Consider the following 23,193-nt stretch of genomic DNA (forward strand, 5'->3'; position numbering starts at 1 on the left):
TAGCCCTTGAGCCCTTGTTTGAGTACTAGTGCTCAAGCAGGGGGTGATAAGTTGAAGGCAGGGTGTGGCTCATGAGTTTCCATGGGGGTAGCCCCTGAGGCCTTAGAGGAGTCAAGAGACTCCTTTGAGGGTTTCATTTACCTTTTTGAGGAATGCTTGTTGGTCTAGGGGTAGTTTACACCTCTGCATGGTTAGGATAACATGAACTAGAGTCATAGCACTTTGTCATGACGTGTCTCGAGACGTCAAGCCCCCGAGCGTGTTCGACTCTCTCTTCATTGAGGGGTGCCAGACTTAGTTGTGCCCTCGAGCCTCATGCGGCTAGGGCATTGCTAGCTCTAGTGTCCATCCAACGAGTCGTTTTGATTGGATGTGAGGTGAGAAGCGCCATACTACCCTCGATTGGGTGAGTCTCAACGTTTTCGGTGAGCTGGAAATGGGGAATATGATTGAGAACCCATGCCCCATTCGATAGGGGTTGATTGGTGGCCCTGAGGCGTTCTCATTGATGCAAGACATGTGGATGCCTAGATACCAATCCCATTCATTAGGGTATGGCAGCTCGTTGCCTCCCCTCATGGGGATTCCTTGGTTTTTGTCTTGTCTTTGCCTCGGATACACCCATGGGGTCTCGAGGGTTCAATCTCGAGTTATGCCTCGCGTTGGCCCCCCTTGGGTGTCCCTGACTCAGGTACTCAAGGGTGGTTGTTGAACCCTAACTGAGGGTCAGCTTTCGCTCCCTCAAGGTTCTTACGTAGGCCAGAGCCCTTTTTCTCTTCCCATGGAAGGAACTGCCACGGCGATAATTCTTCCCATCCGTTGGACGCATCTTTTTAGGCAGGAGCTGTTGTAGTGTAATTATCATCAGGTGAAAACGATAAGGGCTCCTATCGCGGGAATCAAGGGGCCGTTAGTCAGGCACATTTATTGCGGAGATTTACCTTCCTTCTTTGTCAAATCCGCCCGTTACACTTGGCTTCTATAAATTCAGGGGGCAAGGCTTGCCGTCCCCACTCTTCCCTTTTCTCACATTCTCGCCTTCTTCTCTCCACACCGTCGTCGTTGAGTCCTTATGCTCAGTTCACCTGTGTGAGAGAGAGACAGAGAGGAAAAGATAGGGAACCATCCTAGTCGCCCAATCGTCGAGCAGATCCATGCTGCCATGATGGTGACCCTGCTCCTAGCTGATGAGTGGCGTCCGTCGACCATGATGGAACAGAGCGTGTAGGACTTGGTGGGTGAGGGGCTCCTTCACCCTGTCACCTCTCTGAGTCGGCCAGAGTGGATCGTGCCATCAAGGGAGGATCAGGTGCCGAGCCCACCGGAGGGCTATGTCCTGAGCTTCGTCAAGTTCCACCAGTACGGGCTCAGATCCCCCCAAGCAGATTCATGCGGTTGCTCGCCTATCACTACGGCATGGAGCTCCAGCACTTTCCCCTAATGCCATCTCTAATGTTGTCATCTTCATGGCGATCTGCGAGGGGTACCTGTGGATGAGGCCGCACTGGGATTTGTGCCTTCATCTCTTCAAGGGGAGCTCTTCCATGCCCCCTTAGGGGGAAAGGCGTTAGGAAGATTGTCTGAGTAGGCTGCCTCAATCTGGTGTTGAAGATGGGTCAAGGTGGGGAGCCCCACGAGTACGTCCCAACTGGGTTGATGACAAATCATGCCCAGTGGGACACTCAATGGTTCTATCTTTGCAACGATGAAGGCTTCTTCCCACCCTACACCGGGCATGTCATCACGGTATGCCCAGACAACTAGTTATATGCCGTGGCTTCGGAGTTCCAGCCATGGTTGCGGCCTCTCCTCAATGCACTATGGAAGCTTCACGATGAAGGTCTAACAGTGGTGCTCATTGTCTTAGCCATCCACCATCAGTGGGTGCTTTCACTGATGGCTCGTCCACTACGACTGAACAAGATGGGGTCGGAGGCGGCGCTCAAGTTTCTTGAGGCATGCCATATGTCAGGGGAGGCGTTGCCCGCCGAGGAGATCATGTCGAGGGTCAGGGGTGCGGTTGCTAGCGCTTTCCAGGTCAAGTAGGTTAACCTCATCCCCATGCTGCCCGAGGAGGGCCACCTGAATCCGGTGTGTACCTCAAGCCGTATCCCTCGAGTTTCCCCTTTACTCGTCTGCTATCTTTTTATTATGTCGGGGTGCTTTCGCGTAGGGGGACATTGACTTCAGGGTGTCGAGGCCCCTGGTGGGGGAGGACAAGGCAGATCGCTAGGTGAGGTGCCTTTCTGCCCAACAACATAAGAGGAAGAAGGACAAGGAAAAGAAGTCATAGAAGAAAAAGAAGATCACACGCATGGAGCTCGAGATGTGCCGTGCGAAATAGAGGTGTGAGGGGGTACCTAAGGAAGAGTCCCCCAATGAGGAGGATGATGAGGGGGATGATGATGAGGACATCAAAGGTATGGTAGCATGCCTTGAGTCTCATCCCACCCATCTCCCTCGGACTGACGTATCTTCTGCGCAGGAGGACGTCCTTGAGCAGCCGCAGGAAGGGAGGTGAGGTGGCTCCTCGTCTCGAGCAGGGTTGTCATCTCGGCACTCGTGTGGCAAAACTCCACCAGCCCCAGCTCGAGGCCAGTCCGGTCTGCCACCGCTCCCACCCAGGCCTCAACGCAAGAGCCTGTGAGGAGCGAGCAGTCTCATCCTCAAGCCAAGGTGAGGGCTATAGGGGGTCTTGACCTCTAGGGACCATTGAAAGCCACGGGCATAGCCAACACCCACCGTTGGTTCTGGCCTCTAGCAAGGTCTGGCTTGGGGTGGTGCCTCGAGGCCTCCGAGCAGCTCTGGTGAATCCAAGAGGAGAATTGTCCTCCCCATGGGGTAGGTACTCAAGATCTGATCTCCTTATCTTGCTCTTGGTTTCCTGTTCTAATGTTTGCATGATTTGCTTGTTTGCTGGTGGCTCAGGCTTAAGCGCCAGTTGGAGGAGGCAAGCCCTTCTCCCACCAAGAGACTCAAGGCAGACACCGCAGCTAGGATGTCAGGAGGGACTGAGGGTAGAGCTTCTGTGCCTCATTACGCATCGACTTGAGTGGCCCGAGTGTGGGATGCCATAGCTCATGGGAAGCTAATGGGTGCTGCTTTGGTTGCTGGCTTGTCTGCCATGAGGGCTGCAGCTATGGGCAATTTTGCCCTGCTCTAGGCACCAGGGGGCGGGGTTAACCTCCAAGTCTCGACAGCGATGACCTTTGCTTCAAGTCAGGCTAGGGTTTCCATCTCTAGGCATGGGAAAGGAGTCCTCGAGACTCAAAGGTTGGGGATGGAGGTTGCCCCGATCGACATCGATGATGAGGAGATGATGGATTCGCCCTCGCTAGGGGTAGAGCGCCCTCTTGAGGAGAAGGTCGGGGCTCCTCAGCCTAAAGAATAGAAGCCATGGCCGGTTGGGCTACACACGGTGGAGGAGGAGAGGAAGGAGGACGAGGAGAAGAAGAAGAAAGAGGAGGGGGAGAAGAACGCACAGCCGTTGGAGCAACATGAAGAAAGAGCTCCGGCCTTAAGTCAGCTCAAGGGCTATCAGCAATAGCAACAACTTCAGCAGCAGCCACAACAATACCAACAACTACCACAGCAGCAATAGCAGCAACAGCAGGAGTAGCAATGACTACAGCAGCAAGAAGCTGGGGAAGGGTTGATTTTGGGCCAGGCTAGCTAGCATCATGAGGGGAAGTGCTACCCTCGAGTTAGCCCACGCCACCATCGCAGCAACAGGAGGATTTGGGTTCCCTGTGATGACTGGAAGTCCCTGAGGTTGCTTCGAGTTAGCCGCGTCCCCAGCAGGACGAGCCTCGAGGAGCTTGAGAAGGAGAGGAGCCATGCCGACACCCTGGCCGCCAATGTTGATCGGCTGAAGGGGACCCTCTCAAAGAAAGAAGGAGCCATCGCAATCATCGACAAGCTGATCGAGGACCTGCAAGTCGAGAGGACAGAGACGATGCGCTCTTACAAGGAGATCGAGAGGGCAAACACTGACCTTGTCGGTGAGAATATGACCCTCCATATCCAAGCCCGTGGTGAGTTCTTCTTCCTTGGTTTGTTATTTTTGTGTTCTTGTTCATCGCGGCTAACCTTCTGTATTGGTTTGCAGTGCTTGAGACTGACTTGCGCGATGCCCGGGCAGCATCCAAGGTGCTCCAAGATGGTCTCTAGGAGGAGGTAGCACTGACCAACTGGCTTTGAACCATAGTCAATGACCTCTGTGCCTCTTGGGAGCTTGAGCCTACGGATGAGGTCGGAGAAGCGGCACAAGGTGATGCTCTTGTCAACTGGCTGTGCTACCTTAGCGTCGCCATGAGGGACCGCATCAAGGACACACTCCACATTGGCGTGAAGCGGGCGGTGGTGGTCGTCTGCTCCGGCTTCACCTATGACATGGAGGTGGTTTCCCATGGTTTTGTTTCCAACATTAGCAAGACTGATCCGAGAATGAAGAGAGGCACCACACCCTTATGGACAACACGGAGGAACCTGGTGAGAGGCTGGCAAAGTTGTTCGAGTCGGAGGTCCTTCCCCCCAAGGTCGACGCTGATGAAGAGGAAGGCGATGAAGGTGGTGACGACGGTCAGGGCCTGTGAGCCACATTTGGGCATGGAAGCCCATGTAATAAGTTAGTCTTTTGCTACATTGTGGTATTGTGGCCTAGGTGGCCTTAAAACTTATGCAGATGTTTGCTATTATGTTTTAAGCTTGAGTTTTCTTCTTCTTTTTTGCCTGAATTTTGTTTCTTTGACTAAGTTTTTAACACGGACCCGTATCCCTCGAGGGGGAGCGAGTGGGGGCACCATAGCTCAGAGGCATAGGAGAGCCCCCGGATCGACGTCCCTCGATCCTTAAGGGGTTTGAGGTGTTTTCTACTTAGTCGTGAAACATTTTTGAGGCATAAAAGAAGAAAGCAACGTCGAGTTTCAAAAAAACGTTTGAGTTTTTTGGAACCTAGGGCGATTTCCCCCCTGTGAGCCGCCAAGGGAGTCTCGACTCTGATGAAGCAGAGTCGAGGCTACCTTCTTATGAACAAAGTAAAAAGTGCCGAGTGTTGAAAGCATTTTCATTCATTCATGATATGACAAGGGTACATAATATAGGAAATATACAAGGCCTCGAGGCCCTAGGGGTAGAAGCGACGTAGCTGTTCAATGTTCCAAGCATTGGTGAAGGTCGAGCCTTTGCCATCTGATAGCTTGTAAGTTCTTGACTTTAAGACCTTAGCTACGACATAGAGGCCTTCCCATGGTGAGGTCAGCTTGTGGCGCCCTTTGTTGCTCTACCGTCGATAGAACGAGGTCACCGACTTGGAGGTCCTTTTTGCACACGTGCTTGTTGTGGTAGCATTGAAGCTTCTACTAGTACCTTGCTGAGTTGAGGAGGGCCATGTCTCAGGCATCCTCGAGCTAGTCAATGGCATTTGTGAGGGTCGCCTCATTCGTCTACTCATTGTACGCCTTGAGTCGAGGGGACCCGTATTTGAGGTCAGTGGGTAGGACAGCCTCAGATCCATACACCATGAAGAATGGAGTGAATCCTATGGCTCGACTAGGCATTGTCCTTAGGCTCCATAGGACCGAGGGCAGCTCGGCGACCCATTTCTTGCCGAATTTCTTCAACCGATTGTATATTCTTGGTTTGAGGCCTTGAAGGATCATGCCATTGGCACGCTCGACCTAGCCATTAGTTCGAGGATGGGTGATTGTGGACAAATTCATGTAGATGTGGTGGTGGTCGCAGAAGTCCAAGAACTTCTTGCCTGTGAATTGTGTACCGTTGTCAGCGATGATGACATTAGTAACCCAGAAGCAATGAGTGATGTCGGTGAAGAAGAAGATGGCCTGCTCGGAGCGGATGTTGCCGATGGGTTGAGCCTCGATCCACTTGGTGAACTTGTCAATGGCTACGAGTAGGTGTGTGTAGCCCCTATAGTCCTCTGGAGGGGTCCCACAAGATCGAGTCCCTAGACTATGAATGGCCAGGTGATGGGGATCATTTGTAGGGCGTGAGCCTGGAGGTGCATTTGTTTGGTGTAGAATTGGAACCGCTAGCATCAGTGGACAAGGTCGATGGCGTCAGTGACAACAGTCGACCAATAGAAACCTTGTCGGAAAGCATTTCCGACAAGAGTCCTTGGTGCCGTGTGGTGGTCGCAAGCCCCCGAGTGTATGTCCTCGAGGAGCTTCCTGCCTTCCTCAACTATGATGCACCATTGAAGAATTCCCATTCGGCTTCGTCGGTATATCTCTTTGTCGTCGTCGTAGATGACGTAGGACTTAACACATCGAGCAATGTGGTGGGCCTCAGTTCGGTCTTCTAGGAGTTCCCCTCAAATTAGGCAGTCGAGGAGAGGAGTGCGCCAGTCTAGTGAACGGCTTGACTGGGAGGATGACCCCTCGATCTCCATGACCTCATCCCCGGCCAAGAGGGCTTCAACTGATGGTGTGGGCTCGAGCGCCGATGGGGCGGTGCTAGCCCCCGAGCCCAAGTTGATAGAAGGCTCAAGGAGGTCTCTTGAGAACATGTCTGGCGAGATAGTGCCTCGAGTGGATGCGATCTTAGCGACCTCATCTACATCTTCATTATATCATATGGCGATGTGGCTGAGCTCGAGACCATGGAACTTGTCCTCCAGCTTGCATACCTTGTTGCAATATGCTTCCATCTTTCGGTCATGGCAGCTTGAGGCTTTCATAACTTGGTCGATGACGAGCCACGAGTCACCTCGAACATCAAGGCATCATACCCTGAGCTCGATGGAGATGCGCAGACCGTTGTTGAGGGCCTCATACTCGGCGACATTGTTAGTGGTAGCAAAGTGGATATGGATGATGTACCGCATGTGGACTCCAAGGGGTGAGATGAAGAGTAGGCCCGTGCCTGCTCCCTTCTTCATGCGCAACCCATCGATGTACATCGTCCAGAGCTCAGCTTGGACTTGCACTGGTGGAAGTTGGGCGTCGGTCCATTCTGTGATGAAATCCACTAACACTTGGGACTTGATGGCCTTGAGTGGCACATAAGTGAGAGCCTCGCTCGTGAGTTCGACCGACCACTTGGCGATTCTTCCCGCAACTTCCCGATTTTGGATGATCTCCCCCAAGGGGAAAGATGAGACCACCGTAACTGGTGGCTGAGGAAGTAATGCTGGAGCTTGTGGTGCTTGAGGATGATTGCATAGAGAAGCTTCTGGATCTGCGGATAGCATACCTTGGTCTCTGAGAGCACCTCACTGATGAAGTAGACTGGCCGTTGCACTGGTAGTGCGTGCCCGTCCTCCTGCCTCTCGACCACTATAGCTGCACAGACCACCTGGGTGGTCATAGCAACATAGAGGAGAAGAGGTTCCGTTGGTTTGGGAGGCATGGCAGGTCGAGGCGGTATGAGAATTGGAGGGGAGGTCAGCATACCTTTGGGTCTGTTAAGGGCCTCCTCAGCCTTGGAAGTCCACGCAAAGTGCTCAGACTTCTTGAGATGAAACGACTAAGAGCTGCTAGGCAGCCCATGACCTTCTGCATGCCCTTGATGTCCCGATTCGGTCCCATTTTTGTGATTGCCATGAACTTCTTAGGGTTAGCTTCGATATAGTGCTGGGAGACAATGTATCCTAGGAGCATGCCTCAAGGCACGCCAAAGACACATTTCTTAGGGTTAAGCTTGATGTTATTGGCTCAGAGGAACCCAAACATGATCTCGATGTCCTCGATGAGGTTCTCAACTTTCTTGGTTTTGATTAGAATATCATTGACATAAGCCTCGACCGTCAACCCTATGTGTCCACCAAAAACATGGAGCATGCACCGCTGATACGTCGCTCTGACATTTCAAAGGCTAAAGGGCATGGTAACATAGCAGTACATGCCAAAAGGGGTTATGAAGGAAGTCATGAGCTGGTCAGATTCCTTCATTTTGATTTGATGATAACCAGAATAAGGATCAAGAAAGGAAAGCGTTTCACATCCCGCGTTAGAGTCAACAATTTGATCAATGCGTGGTAAAGGAAATGGAACTTTAGGACATGCTTTATTCAAACTCGTATAATCGACACACATCCACATTTTTCCATTATTTTTCTAACTAGTACAGGATTAGCTAACCACTCGGGATGATGAACCTCTTTGATGAATCCGACCGCCAAAATCTTGTGAACTTCCTCACCGATGATCCTGCGCTTCTCCTCATCGAAGTGACGCAGACGTTGCTTCACCAGCTTGGACCCAACCTGGATCTCCAAGGCGTGCTCGGAGACTTCCCTCGGTATGCCATGCATATCTCAGAGACTCCACACAAACATGTCGGCATTCGCGCAGAGAAAGTCGACGAGCACTGGTTGCTATTTGGCGCCAAGGTTGGTGTTGATCGTCAGCGCCTTATTGTTGGAGCCGTTGGGGTCAAGGGTGATCTTCTTTGTGTCCTCTATTGGCTCGAAGTTCCCCGCATGGCGTTTAGGCTTGGGGTCCTCGACGACGAGGCCCTCGAGCACTAGCGCTAGATGTAGAGTCCTCATGGCCTCTCTATGCTCGACACACTCGATGTCGCAGTTGTAAGTGTGCTCGTTGGAGGAGCCAACGGTGATGATGCCCTTGGGACCTGACATCTTGAGCTTAAGGTAGGTGTAGTTGGGGACTGCTATGAACCGCGCGTATCCGATGATGGTGTGGTAGGTGCCGCGGAAGCCGACCACCTCAAACATCAGGGTCTCCTTCCTGAAGTACGCGACAGTGCCGAAACAGACAGGGAGATCAATGCGGTCGATAGGGAGGGCCTTCTTCCCTGGCACGACTCCATGGAAGCCCCTAGCACTTGGCTTGAGCTACGATTTCTCGATCCCTAAAAGGTCAAGAGTCTTGAGGTAGATGATGTTGAGGCTACTGTCGCCACCCATGAGTTCCTTTGACAGGCGAGTGTTGATGATGATTGGGTCGACAACGAGCGAGTAGACCCTAGGGTTGATCACGTGATCTGGATGGTCATCACGGTCGAACATGATGGGTGCATCAGACCAGTTAAGGTACTAGGGCATAGCTACCTGGATCAAGAAGACCTCTCAATGCTCCCTCTTGTGCTGTTGAGTTGTTAGCCGCATCGAGAGACCACCATAGATCATGTAGCAATCGTGGACCTCAGGGAACTTGTCGTCATCCTTGCCGCTACCTTTGTCGCATTCCTTGTCCTTCTTCTGGTCGTCCCTCTTGATGCCTAGGCTGTCGAAGTAGTTTCTCACCATGCGGCAATCCTCAATCTTGTGGTTGGCCCCTCCCTTGTGGGGTAGGGCTCTTTCAACATCTTGTGGAAGATGGCCCCCTCTGGCAGACCTCGAGGCTTTTTGCGCTCGACCGCGGCAATGAGGTCATCATCCACGGTCTCCCACTTGCCTTGCCGTGCCTTCTTCTTCTTGTTGTTGTTCTTTTTGTGACCCTTGCTCGAGCACTCGACATCATTCGCTCGTGCCTTCCCCTTGTCCTTCCCGTCGTTGAAGAAGGCTAGGGGTGACAGCTTCAGCCAGCAGCAACTAGGCATGGCCAGCCCAGGGTGGCTAGCAGCCAGCTGTGGCTGGCCAGACACCGCCAGCAATGGCCATGGCCCTCCTAGCAGGTGGTTGCCACTATCTGAAGGGCCTGAGGGTGACCAAAACAAGTTTAGGGCAAAGATCAAGGAGTGGAGCGATGAATTACCTCTTCCCTAGGTGGGCGTCAGTGAAGATCAGCTTCCAAGACAGTCTGGTATATGGAAGAGATCGTCTAGGAAATCTGGTACGAGGAGGATACGTGGACGCACTGTGCTTATTTTTCCACGCAGGGGGGGGATGGGTTTCCCAAGTGCCAAATGATTGGAAGATGAGGTTAATTAAGAGTTGTTGGAGATGTTTTTTTTAAATCTTGCTAAAAAAAGTATATTAGGACAGTGTTTTGGAAACTATTGGAGACACTCTAAGTTAACCGCGCAACATGCCCAACATTCTGTTGGTACAGTAGAATATTATTTTGTATCATTAAATACAGTATTTACTTGCAAAAAAAATACTTGTAAGTATTAATTTTAGCAGTGGCAGAGCTTGATGAGGATTTGAGGAGGGGCCAACAGTATTTAAGTTATCTATATTCTGTAAATCTTTATTACTCCCTCCATTCCAATTATAAGTCATTCCAAGTATCTTGGAGAGTCAAACCATCCAAGGTTGGACCAAATTTATATTGTAAGATAATAATATTTATGATATAAACTTAATATCATTACATTGTTCATTAATTATATTTTCATATTATACCTATTTGATGTTAGAAATCTTTGTAATTCTCTCTATAATTTGGGTCAAAGTTAAGATGTTTTGACTCTTCAACATTCTTGGGATGACTTACATTTTGATATGGAGGGAGTAGTTTTTAATAATTAAACATAGATATCATTAAGAAAATGCAGTCAAGGAGGGGGGGAGGGCTCCGTCACTGAATTTTAGGATTGTCACAGTGGAGAATGAAAGTGTTAATTTTAGTATTTTCCTTTGAGAACGGAGCTCCTATGTCGATGTTGTAACATTATATTGCTCTTTGATGTTTTATTTGATTTCCGATTTTCTTATAAAATCAGAGGATGGCTACACAAGTATCAAAAACAAAATAGCTAAATTTACTTATGCCACTAAGTTAATCGGCGATATATAAATAGAGTTATTATGGCTCACAGCGAACCGGTATACTGACGATTGGGAATTTAGATTAGTGATTTCGACCCGGTTTTCAGTTAAACTGAGTTGTAGACTAAATTTAAATAAAAAATTATAATGGTTGAAAAAATAACTAACAATTTATTGAGAGAAATCGAACGGTGTAAAAATGAGGTACCAACTTAGCTACTCGTGTAGAGTTTAAACTAATTTACAAGTAGCTAGATACGTAGAGAAACGGTCAAGTTTGTTGTTCAGCACGCCCGACCTGAAAGCACACCACAATGGTCCTCGTCAAGTTCAACGTCCTTTGCCAACCAAGTCAAACAAGACTGCATGTACGTTGGCTTGCAGTCCTTCTCAGTCACTACAAGCTGCCTGCCTATTTATATACGTGTTGTTGCTCCATCTCCCATACACAAACACACCATCACTCTCCTGAGCAACCAGCTACAGTTACAACGACAGTATCTTTTCTTGGCGCTACTCACAGCTCGATTTGTAAACCATGGCGTCCCAGGCCATCGAGAGCCACCGTGCCGGTGCAGAGATTGTCACTGGGGATGCCGCATGCAGGAAGAAGTCCGTTGAACTGCTGGAGGAGCTCGGCCTCCCCAAGGGCCTGCTTCCAATGGAGGACATTCAGGAGTTTGGGTACAACCGTGTTACGGGTTTCTTGTGGTTGGTGCAGAGGAAGAAGAAGGTAGAGCACACCTTCAAGAAGATCAAGCAGACGGTGTCATATGCCACTGAGGTCACGGCAATCGCCGAGAAGGGCAAGCTAGGGAAGATCACCGGCGTCAAGACCAAGGAGCTGATGCTCTGGCTCAGCGTTGTCGAGGTGTATGTTCCTGAGGCCTCACCGGAGAAGGTCACTTTCAAGACCGGTACCGGCCTCTCCGACACCTTTGATGCCACTGCCTTTGCATTTGGAGAGTAATCAGGCAATGTAATCAGCAAATTGGGTTGGTTCAGCTTTGGAACATATATATGCCAATCAAGCCATGTTATGTCGGTTCAAGTTCAAGTACGTTTGTATTTTTGAATATATTTGTCTTTTGTTTGTATAAACGGAAACATGTATGACGGATGCATCGTGTGCCAAAGAGTGTTCGGCCTATTAATAAAGTGACAAAATTTTAGGGCTCTTTTTTTCGTCCATCCATTTTTAGTATGTTTTCCTCTAATTACCTCTTTGGTCCAGACGTATATGTATAACCTATGCTCATAAGAGTTAGAGTAGCTCGCATCTAGGCCAATATGGAGTAGAAATCCTAATCTAAATAGATTCCTCGTACTCAGAGTAGAACTCTGAATAATCAAATAGAAAAGAATAAGAGTTTCCTTTTTATTTTGTTTTGCTTTCTTTATTTACGTACTACAAGTTAACAAAGAGGTAAAATTTGTAGTATAATTTTTTTGTCCAACTCTGCTCTCTATTCGGATTCTATTTTTTTGTATGATTATTGTGGCAGATCCTCCCAAGTAATTTGGCCCACTGACACCCATCATTGCCCCAAAGACCTCTGAGGGCTATGCCAGTGAACCAAACACCCAAAAAGACTGTTGGGTATACAAGGTACCCAATCCACCGCTATCATCGGCTTGTTGGCAGTGTGAGTTCTAACCACATCTGATGGTCAATTAACAACAAACTACTTCTTCTCACCATGAAAGGATAACATGTGGCTACATTAACACTAGGATCATTCATCGCGGAGACATTGCAATATCACTAACATTATACAAAGATAACATTTCAGAGTAAAAGTGTGGAACATTACATAACTTAGTTTACAAACATTTTGTTCCAAAGTACCAAACTTAAGTAGAATATTATTACAAGCCATAAGTCGTGGAGTAGCATTAGTAATAATATACAAACCACCAAACCTCAGACCCAGCCCACGGGTCAAAGCTACTACTCATCATCGTCGACCTCGACGATGGTCATACAGCAAGGTCCGAAACAGACCGGCTCTTGGGTCTCACCTGTAATAGGGGTCAAAGAACCCTGAGTACTAGGGCACACAACAAGACTGTACTGGCGAAGAAGAGGAGAAACTCAGGAATGCAGGTTTAGGGCATACAAGGGAAGGTTTAGCAAGATTCAATATTTCTTTTTGCATAGAAGCTTACTAATAGTGGATCCTTACTATCAAATTTTAGAATCAAATGAGTTGCGATTGTTTGCAGACGAGTTCGAGGATACTCTGCCGATGTCACTCTGCATGGACAGATCCGCGAACCCTTATTACCTACGAGAAGAGCTGCACACACTTTCAACAGTCATAGTTTGATGTCACCCCAGTCTAGGAGATTTTGATCCAGACCTAGTGTGACACAACCACCTTTACCATATCTTAGTTTAGTTCTTTTCATTAACTACGACGAGGGTCAGTGGATTGAGTCTCCATGATCGAGGAGCAACGATGATTCGAAGCGCTTACCAATCCAGCTGGAGTTCCTTACCACACGACATATGTCGAACCAAATCTTGGATATGTCAACCCAAATCTCGGCTCTTACAAGATTTGATCACGTCCGCATCACTCGAGAGCATAGTACTCCACCATCCGGCCCATTGCCAGGAGCACACACATTACTCTCACCATCTCTCCACTCCCAGTGCGCGAGTAGCCGTTCTCATGATAAAATCACCAAGTATAGGGCTTACAAGAGCATTTGGCTAGTACTATAAAGTCTCAATCACAGCAGGCCACTAATGAAGGTTATTAACCGATACAGTCGGAGACACTACTTTAGGACTCCTTTCCTATGGCAAGCCCACCGACCGGTCTCAAGTTGAAATATCTTTAACCATCAAAGTTATTCCACAAAACCTCTTCAAACTTTTATATTTGAAAACCTATCCAGTAAGCAGACTAAGCATCACTACACAATTTAAAATAAAACAACTATTAAGTATAATTTAACAAGTATCATGGTTGGTGAAGCAACAAGTAGGTTAACACTCAACTCCTAAACACGTAAATGCAACATTTTAGATTCACAAGTGATAAAAAATTTAAAACATTTAAGGAAGGGTTAATGCATTTGGGGCTTGTCTTGGTTGTCGGGGTGAGTGGGTTCCTTGGAAACTTCCCGAGCTTCGGTCTCAACTTCCTCTGACGGCATACTGACCTCAGGGTTCGACTCAACGGTCACACCTTCGGGAACATGCACTACACACAAAAACGATGAATGTTTATGAAATGCTCATGATAAAACATGAAAAGGATATAGTTGAGTACAACTTTCCTTCCTCGTACCATATAAACTAGACAACGTAACTAAAGATCATCTAAGTTCATGTTATTTTTACCCAAGAGGTTGCATTACTAATCCTAGGGTTCTCCCTAAATTAGGGTTATCATTAATTAAATAAACAACTTAATTTTTCTTATTATAATAAATCCTTAATTAAGAATAAAAGAATAATAATTAAAGCTGAAGCTCAAACAATAAGTAACTGTCAATGGTCATTAGGATTAATGACCTTAGGTCATCACATAATCTCAAAGTCACACAAATCCTAATTTTTGGATTTAACTAATTATTATATAATTACTCATTAACTAATAATCAAGTGTGAATTAAAGATCTAATTAAACTTTATCCGAATATTACTATTTTTTTGTGAAGAAAGCTAAAATAAGTATCAAGAAAAAATTAGCAAATTTTACTTATGCCACTAATTTAATCGGCGATACGTAAATAGAGTCATTACAAAAGGAGAAATTTAAAAACATTATAGTGAACCTGTACACTGGCAGGGAATTTATAGTGATTTGGACCCGGTTTTCAGTTAAACTGAGACATGGCTAAATTCAAATGAAAAATTATAATGGTTGAAGAAATAACTAACAGTTTATTGAGAGAAATCGAACTATGTAAAAATGAGGCACCAACTTAGCTACTCGTGTAGAGTTTAAAGTAATTTACAAGTAGCTAGATACGTAGAGAACCGGTCGAGTTCGTAGTTTAGCACGCCGGACCTGAAAGAACACCACAAAGGTCCTCGTCAATTTCAACGTCCTTTGGCAACCAAGTCAAACAAGACGGCATGTACGCTTCTCAGTTTGTACAAGCTGCATGCGTGCCTATTTATATATGTGCTGTTGCTCCATCTCCCATACACAAACACACCATCACTCTCCTAAGCAACCGGCTACAGTTACAACGACAGTTTCTTTTCTTGGCGCTACTCACAGCTCGATTTGTAAACCATGGCGTCCCAGGCCATCGAGAGCCACCGTGCCGGTGCAGAGATTGTCACTGGGGATGCCGCATGCAGGAAGAAGTCCGTTGAACTGCTGGAGGAGCTCGGCCTCCCCAAGGGCCTGCTTCCAATGGAGGACATTCAGGAGTTTGGGTACAACCGTGTTACGGGGTTCTTGTGGTTGGTGCAGAGGAAGAAGAAGGTAGAGCACACCTTCAAGAAGATCAAGCAGACGGTGTCATATGCCGCCGAGGTCACGGCAATCGCCGAGAAGGGCAAGCTGGGGAAGATCACCGGTGTCAAGACCAAGGAGCTGATGCTCTGGCTCAGCGTTGTCGAGGTGTATGTTCCCGAGGCCTCACCGGAGAAGGTCACCTTCAAGACCGGTACCGGCCTCTCGGACACCTTTGATGCCACTGCCTTTGCATTTGGAGAGTAACCGAGCAATATAATCAGGAAACTGGCTTGGTTAGCTTGTGAAACATATATATGCCGAATTGCGGACCGAGCCATATCATGTCATCTCAGTTCAAGTTCAAGTACGTTTGTATTTTCAAATAATATTTATCTTTTATTTGTATAAATGGAAACATGTATGATGGATGCATCGTGTGTAAAGAGTTTTCCAATATATCATGGAGTGTTTTCGAATTCGATTTGATATAGAATTCAGTGAAGAACTTTGTCAGTTAGACTCGTATTCCAATCGCATTGCAAATAAAGCCTTCCGGGATTTGAATTTCAGCATAAACCTTGGATCGGTCGCGTTTAAGGATGGGTACTGTGCTCCAAAAAGGAATCCGCGGTTCTTTAGTGAAATTAAATGAACTAAATAAAAAATAAGGAAAAAATTGTCTATGTAGTTCATTAAATTACACTAGAGATGAACGGCGGGTATCCATTTGAACGACCATCCCATTCAGTAACATGTGTCAGACTCATATTCCCATCTTCTTGTCCCTTTCTATAATAGCACCCCTCGCCCCGACGGAACCCTACGGACCAAACCCTCGCCTCTGCACCGATCTGATCTGCGGCCAGCGCCAAGCAGCATGGCCGCGCCACTGTCACAAAGCCAGCCGCTGGCACTGATGGATGAGCTCATGGAAGAGATCCTGCTCCGCCTTCTGTTGGACGAACCGGCGTAGCTCGTCCGTGCCGCCCTGGTCTGCAAGCGCTGGTGTCGTCTCGTCACAGATCCCGGCTTCCGGCGCCGATTCCGCCAGTTCCACGGCACGCCCCCATGCTTGGGCTCATCATCCGCTGCCTTTCACCATCCACCACCAGCACCTGCTTCTTTCTGACCTCTTCCGTCTTCCCGTCTGATGCTGGCTGCCGCACCTGGTCTCCCCTGGACGCCTGGCATTGCCGTACCCTCTTCTACTACAACCCCATCTGGAGTAACCCTGCAAGGAACGAGCTCAACGTTTGGACACCGGTCACCGGTGAGGTGCACAAGCTGCCCAAACTGTAGCTTCATGGCTCTCTCTGGGCCTATTGGAACACCGCGTTGCTCTGTGGCTGAACGTCGGGCTGCAACCACATGGAGTGCCCATCAGATGGCCCCTTTACAGTGGTTTTGGTGGGAGGAAATGTTGGAGTTGTTCCAAATTCACTTCAGGATATTGGCCGGACTTCTGACAGAGCGAAGCGGAGGCCCGTCGCCGGAGGCTTGGGCCGATAGTGAGAATTGGATTTCTGCTATGCATGAGGAGATGCAGTCTCTTGAGAAGAACAACACATGGGAGGTTGTACCTTTGCCTAAACAAAAGAAGACCATCAGCTGCAAATGGATCTTCAAGAGAAAGGAGGGTCTATCTCCAAGCGAGCCTCCAAAATATAAGGCAAGGTTAGTTGCTAAAGGCTACAGTCAAATTCCGGGTGTTGACTATAATGATGTATTCTCTCCAGTGGTAAAACACAGTTCAATTCATACTTTCCTTAGTATTGTTGCTTCACATGATCTTGAGCTTGAGCAGTTACATGTGAAGACTGCGTTTTTGCATGGAGAGCTTGAGGAGGACATATACATGGACCAACCAGAAGGGTTCATAGTGTCTGGCAAGGAAAAATATGTGTGCAAGTTGAAGCGATCCTTGTATGGTTTGAAACAGTCCCCTCGTCAGTGGAACAAGAGGTTTGATTCATTTATGTTGTCACACGGTTTTAAAAGATCTAAATATGATAGCTGTGTTTGCATCAAGCATGTCAATGGATCACCTATATATTTGTTGTTATATGTTGATGATATGCTGATTGCCGCCAAGAGTAAGATTGAAATCACTAAGTTAAAAAGGCTGTTGAGTAGTGAGTTTGAAATGAAAGATCTTAAGTGCTAAGAAAATTCTTGGTATGGAAATTAGTAGAGACATAAAATCTGGTTTGCTATTTCTTAGTCAACAAAATTATATCAAGAAAGTTCTTCAGCGTTTCAACATGCAAAATGCTAAGGTTGTTAGTACCCCTATTGCACCTCACTTTAAGTTGTCAGCTGCTCAGTATCCTATTACAGATGCAGAGATTGAGTACATGTCAAGGGTTCCTTATTCTAGTGTTGTTGGGTCTTTGATGTATGCCATGGTTTGCTCTCGTCCAGATTTGTCATATGCTATGAGTCTTGTTAGTAGATATATGTCTAATCCTGGTAAAGAACATTGGAGGGCATGCAGTTCAGTGGATTTTCAGGTACCTTAGAGGCACAGCAGATTCCTGTTTAAAGTTTGGAAGAACTGATAAGGGCCTTATTGGTTATGTGGATTCTGATTATGCTGCTGATCTGGATAGGCGAAGATCACTTACTGGTTATGTGTTTACTGTTGGCAGTTGTGCTGTGAGTTGGAGGGCTACTTTGCAGTCTGTTGTTGCTTTGTCTACTACTGAAGCAGAATATATGGCTATTTGTGAAGCGTGCAAAGAATTAATATGGCTGAAAGGTTTGTACGCTGAGCTTTGTGGAGATGAATCTTGCATAAGTTTGCACTGTGACAGTCAATGTGCAATTTACCTCACTAAAGATCAGATGTTTCGTGAGAGAACTAAGCACATAGATATCAAGTATCATTTTGTGTGTGATGTGATTGAAGATGGTAAGCTAAAGGTATGCAAGATTAGTACTCATGATAATCCTGCTGATATGATGAGAAAGGCGGTTCCTGTTGCTAAGTTTGAGCAATGCTCAAGCTTAGTTGGTTTAATTCGATAGTCCAAGAGACTATGGTTGGCACAAGTGGTTTTCTATCTTTGTTGTGTTCAGGATGAAGGGTTGATTTATGATACAAGATGAATTTGTCTCAAGGTGGAGTTTGTTGGAGTTGTTCCAAATTCACTTCAGGATATTGGCCGGGCTTCTGACGGAGCGAAGCGGAGGCCCGTCGCCGGAGGCTTATTGGGCCGGTATATATATGCCCTTGCTAGGGTTTCATGGAGACTTGATTCTCTTGTAAGCCGCCATAGGCGTGTAACTCAAAACTCTTGAGATAGTGAGATTGTTGCCGGCTGGTGCCCGTGGTTTTTCACCTTCGCATTGAAGGGGTTTTCCACATAAATCGTGTGTCTTGCTATGATTGATTTCGTTTACTTCATATTCCTATACGTCGTTCATAACAAGGAAATGTGTTCAGGATGTTCACTCATGCTTACGTCTAATCGTCGGACAGGCCGATGAGTGGAGCCAGCCAACCTCTATTAAGGATCCTAGTTATGTTCAGCAACATTGCACTTAAAGTGCCCTTGTTGGGAACGCACTCTACTTCCCCCCTAAGGTGCAACGATGGGATCCTAGAGTACGGTTTGGCCAAGCAAGAATCATCGGTCATCGGGCTACCGACGATATGCAAGGTGTCTACTGTTGTTGTGCTCATGTCGGTTGAGGATGATGGGTTGGGATTCGCCATGGTGCATGATGATTTCTCTCTCTGCATATGGTTGAGGGAGTCTGCTCCGACTCCAAGTGGTGGATGGACATGAATGCGGCATAGAGTTGTTGACCTCAAGAGTTTTTCTCCCTGTTTCTGCCCTCTCATCCTCACCTTACCACTACCGGAGATACGTTCTTTGCCGAGTGTCGCATGCAGATGCTGCCACAGATGTTGTTGGTGTTTTTGTCATTAGGACTCATCGTGATGATGGCGTCTGGGCTATTGATCTCATGTCTGGCCAAGTAAGGAAGGTATCTGATGCTAATGGCTACATTGTAAATATTATTCCCTACATCAGTTTCTGCACTCCAGGTAATTTCCTCATGTGTCCTAGGCCATCTTGAATTCTGTATTGTTTTATCTTCTTTTGGTTTGCCAGTATTTCACAAATTAGTAGCGTGAATGGACAAGGACAAAGAATTATTTGTAGAAGAATAGTCATTTTTAGAGTAAATTATTGCAATACAACATAAAGTTTTGCTAAATGTTCTTTTTGTTATGGATCATTCGATTCGTAAAATTGGTTAGATCTATCAAGAAACATGTTCGTCTATGAGCTAGGAGACTAAATGTAATACCCGATTTTAAGGACAAAACCAGATATGCACCATATGTGAGTTTTAGAGACCAAATCTCACATATAGCTACAAATAAGGGGTAATATCAAAAGACAATGCATAAATATATAACGTACTTAGTATAAAAGAGATAACCTTTAATAGCAAACAGCGGATAGACAACTCCAACTTCGGGTATTAACTTCTCTCTATAGGATGCAACTTACTGGTTGATCACAAGCCTAAACTTCTCCTGAGGTTTGGGGAAAATAGCAAGAGTGAGTCCATGTCGAACTCCACAAGTATAGCAACTAGATTGTATAGATCTCACAATCTCATGATCAATATGACATAAATAATGTAGAGCATTAAACAATAAATAATGAGTATTTTAACATAACAAGAATCATCACCCTTGATGCAAGAATCCCCAAGGCCGCTCTTGACCGTGAGCTCGGCTAGTATACTAGTTTTTAACACTCTGCAGAGGTTGTACATCTTTACCCATGAGTCATGATCTACCCTTTCGTCTGAGGTGATCAGCCTCTTAACCCACTTCCAAGAAAGGTCGGCAGGGATCACTATGAAGCCTTTCAAAGGTTTCGTCTAACAAGTTAGGGCTATTAGATTCACTCGGCAGGCAGATATAGAGCCCCCCTTCCATGGCACATAACCAGCAGCCTATACACATGGACAGAGGCCACACTATACCCAACGTGTCTAGCCATTCTTACGCCATCTAAGGTAACCACTAACAAGCTAGAAAAAGATCCTCATACTGAGCTAAAGCCAGAGCCATTATAGCGCTCATGGTTGCACTGTTGTCCCGGTTATCACTTACAGATAAATCATCAAATGGCTAAAAAGTCATTTTTATTATTGATTACTTAACATTAATCTAGTCACAGGATCATGGCCACAGAAATAAAATCCAAATGCTATACTTGCCTTGATCCAAATGCTCTTGCTTATCCTTTTGGTTCTGTTGGTCTTTACTTGTTGCCAAAGCTTTGATCTTGATCACCAAAAACTGCTCTTCGTCTAAACTCGATCATCGATCACACAAACAATCGGAGAAAACATACACGAAGCAAACAAGGCTACAATTAGAACAGTACACCAATCATATAAAAACAGTATGGAAAGTTTATAAAATGATTCTACGCATCGCTACGATCTCACAAACGTATAGATCACGAAAATCGGAGTTAAAACGGAGAAGATATGAATTTTCTAAGATTTTATATAGAAAAACAATTAATTAATTAAGGTCACAAAATTAAAAAGTTTCAAATTAGTGAAACAGCGAAACTATCATGTAGATCTTATTATTACGAATCCAACGCAATTTGAATGGGTCATGTGGCTGGTGCAGAGGAAGAAGAAGGTCGAGCACACGTTCAAGAAGATCAAACAAACGGTGTCCTATGCCTCCGAGGTGACCGCGTTCGTCGAGAAGGGCAAGCTAAGGAAGATCACCGGTGTGAAAACCAAGGAGCTGATGCTCTGGCTTAGCGTTGTCGAGGTCTATGTTCCTGAGGCATTGCTGGACAAGGTCACCTTCAAGACCGGCACCGGCCTGTCTGACACCTTCGATGCCCCTGCCTTTGCGCTCGGAGAGTAATCAAAGTTCAGGTTAAAAGTTGTATGTTACTGGTACTGCATGGCCGTGTGTATTTATCTCTTGTTTTGTAATTTAACATGTATGGTGTGTCATATGTGTCGTGGAGTATTTCAAATTATTTTAAATAATGGAAAATAGTTCTGGCTTCAGCCTTCTTCAAAATGAAGCATCAGTCCATATAAAAACAAGAGAAGATCCCATTTGATTTCGTATACAATTCAATGAATTCTGTTAGGCTAGTTCATATTTCCATCAACTATAGAATCTCCTTGTTGGATACATCCGACGGACCATATCTATCCCTAATAATAAAGAGACAAATTTCAGTCTTTTTCTTATATCCATTTGTTTGGTCCGTCTCTCTTTAACTATCGGACAATAAAATGTTTCTTTCATTTAGACTTTACGACCCTAGATAATTAAGACATTGACAAACTGCGACGGGCCTTCATCTGGACTGGCTCCGACGAGGCTGGGGGCGGCAAGTGCAAGGTGTCATGGATTAATGTGTGTCGGCCCAAGGAGCTGGGAGGCCTGGGGATCTCCAACCTCACCAAAGTTGGGGTGGCGCTTCGGGTGCGATGGGTGTGGAGGGATCGAAGAATAGGTATTCCTTCAGTGGCCGACGAACGCCCTGTCATGGCCCTGTTTAGTGCTGCGACTGTCATCGGCCTTGGCAATGATGAGTCCACCTTATTCTGGACAAATCGTTGGATTAATGGTTCAAGCGTAGAGGACCTTGCACCATCCCTCTTCAACGCGGTGCGTCCGAGGAAGAGGAGGGCAACGGTGGCCGAGGCGCTGCCGGGAAGTGCATATGGGCGCGTCACATTGCTGGTCCAATCTCCCTGCAGCTACTTCTAGAGTTCAATCAGCTCTGCGACAGGCTTCAACATGTGCACCTGCAGCAGTGGCCGGACACCTTTCATTGGAAATTGACAGCGGACAAGGAGTACTCCGCAGCGTCGGCTTATGGGCGATGTTCTTTGGCTCTACACTGATGCTTGGTGCCAAGCTCATCTGGAAGACGGCCGCTCCGCTGAAGGTCCGCTTCTTCTTCTGGCTAGTAGTCCATGAGCGCTGTTGGACAGCGGATCGGCGTTTTCGGCATGGATTACAAGAGTCCAACATTTGTGTTATTTGTGACCAAGCGCCGGAGACGTTGGATCACCTGCTGTGCGGCTGCTGTCTCGCCAGACAGGTTTGGCACATCTGGATCTTGAAACTGCATCTGTAGATTCGTGTCCCAGCGGAGGATGGGTCGGTAGTCGGCTGGTGGCTGACGTCCACGAAGTTGATGCCCAAGACCCGGCGACAAGGTTTCGATTCCTTCTTCTTGCTGATGGGGTGGATGCTATGGAAGGAAAGAAATGCGAGAACCTTCAATGGCGTGGCTATGAACGTTGTCCAGTTAGCTGATGCGGTCGAAGTTGAAGCCACACAGTGGTGTTCGGCGGGAAACAACAGTCTTGGGATGCTTTATCGATCCTGTAGTGCCTTCTGACGATGGTAGCCTGCGTGTAGTGCCTTCTGACGGTGGTAGCCTGCGTGCTACCCTTTAGCCTTACTGCTACCCCTGTATTCTCCTCGTTAACGCTTTTGGTGTTTACTTTGCGTGTTGACGGTTTGGTAACCATGGTGTTACCAGAGGTTGTGGACTTTTTTTCTGCTTAATGAAAAACACGTCGTTTGACGTGCTCTCAAAAAAAAAGATAGTTAGGACAAATAGATCTCTCTAAATCTGAATAAACTAAATAGGAATAGAAATCCTAATTCAAATAGACAAATTATTTTTTTACTTTCTAAATAGAAGAGGGTCTCTTGCAACCTGGCTTTGTACTTTCAATAGATATGGCTTCCGAATCTCTTAGTAATACGATTTCTGCACCAAAAGCAGGCTAATGGATAGGCCACGTCGCCCGTTAGCCCGCTGATCGTTTGATCTGGCGAACTTGTAATGACAGTCGTTCGATTGCGGGTTGGTTTGGTCTCTGCCCATCAAGAGCCTTCTTGGGCTTATCCGTCGAGGGAGCGGCAGCACGGGCGCCAGCCAACAGCGAGGCGGCGTAGCCTTGCGACGCAATTCCCTCCCCCATTCCTCCGATCTCGTTGCCCTCCGCCGTCCCCCGCACCTCCCTCCTCCCCAGCAGGCAAGGAAAGAGTGGGCGACGCCGGCGGCTCTTGGCACAGGCGAACCGAGTGGGGTA

General features: G+C 47.0%; 3 protein-coding genes across 3 annotated transcripts; all 3 read left to right on the plus strand.

Annotated features, from left to right (window-relative positions):
• Positions 11,087-11,807, plus strand: LOC8073734. The gene has a single exon (XM_002436827.2). It carries the CDS (start codon positions 11,175-11,177, stop codon positions 11,604-11,606), a length of 432 nt encoding a protein of 143 aa, XP_002436872.1. The 5' UTR covers positions 11,087-11,174; the 3' UTR covers positions 11,607-11,807.
• LOC8073735 lies at positions 14,819-15,523 on the plus strand. Its single transcript, XM_021450560.1, has one exon. The coding sequence runs from the start codon at positions 14,896-14,898 to the stop codon at positions 15,325-15,327; it is 432 nt and encodes a 143-aa protein (XP_021306235.1). The 5' UTR covers positions 14,819-14,895; the 3' UTR covers positions 15,328-15,523.
• Positions 20,723-21,152, plus strand: LOC110431412. Its single transcript, XM_021450522.1, has one exon. It carries the CDS (start codon positions 20,723-20,725, stop codon positions 20,984-20,986), a length of 264 nt encoding a protein of 87 aa, XP_021306197.1. The 3' UTR covers positions 20,987-21,152.

Source organism: Sorghum bicolor, chromosome 10 (genome assembly GCF_000003195.3).
Source record: "Sorghum bicolor cultivar BTx623 chromosome 10, Sorghum_bicolor_NCBIv3, whole genome shotgun sequence".
Taxonomy (NCBI): Eukaryota; Viridiplantae; Streptophyta; class Magnoliopsida; order Poales; family Poaceae; genus Sorghum; species Sorghum bicolor.

Bases quoted from the DNA above. Each gene is read 5' to 3' on its own strand.
- LOC8073734 (XM_002436827.2), top strand. From the start codon at position 11,175: ATGGCGTCCCAGGCCATCGAGAGCCACCGTGCCGGTGCAGAGATTGTC.
- LOC110431412 (XM_021450522.1), top strand. From the start codon at position 20,723: ATGTGGCTGGTGCAGAGGAAGAAGAAGGTCGAGCACACGTTCAAGAAG.
- LOC8073735 (XM_021450560.1), top strand. From the start codon at position 14,896: ATGGCGTCCCAGGCCATCGAGAGCCACCGTGCCGGTGCAGAGATTGTC.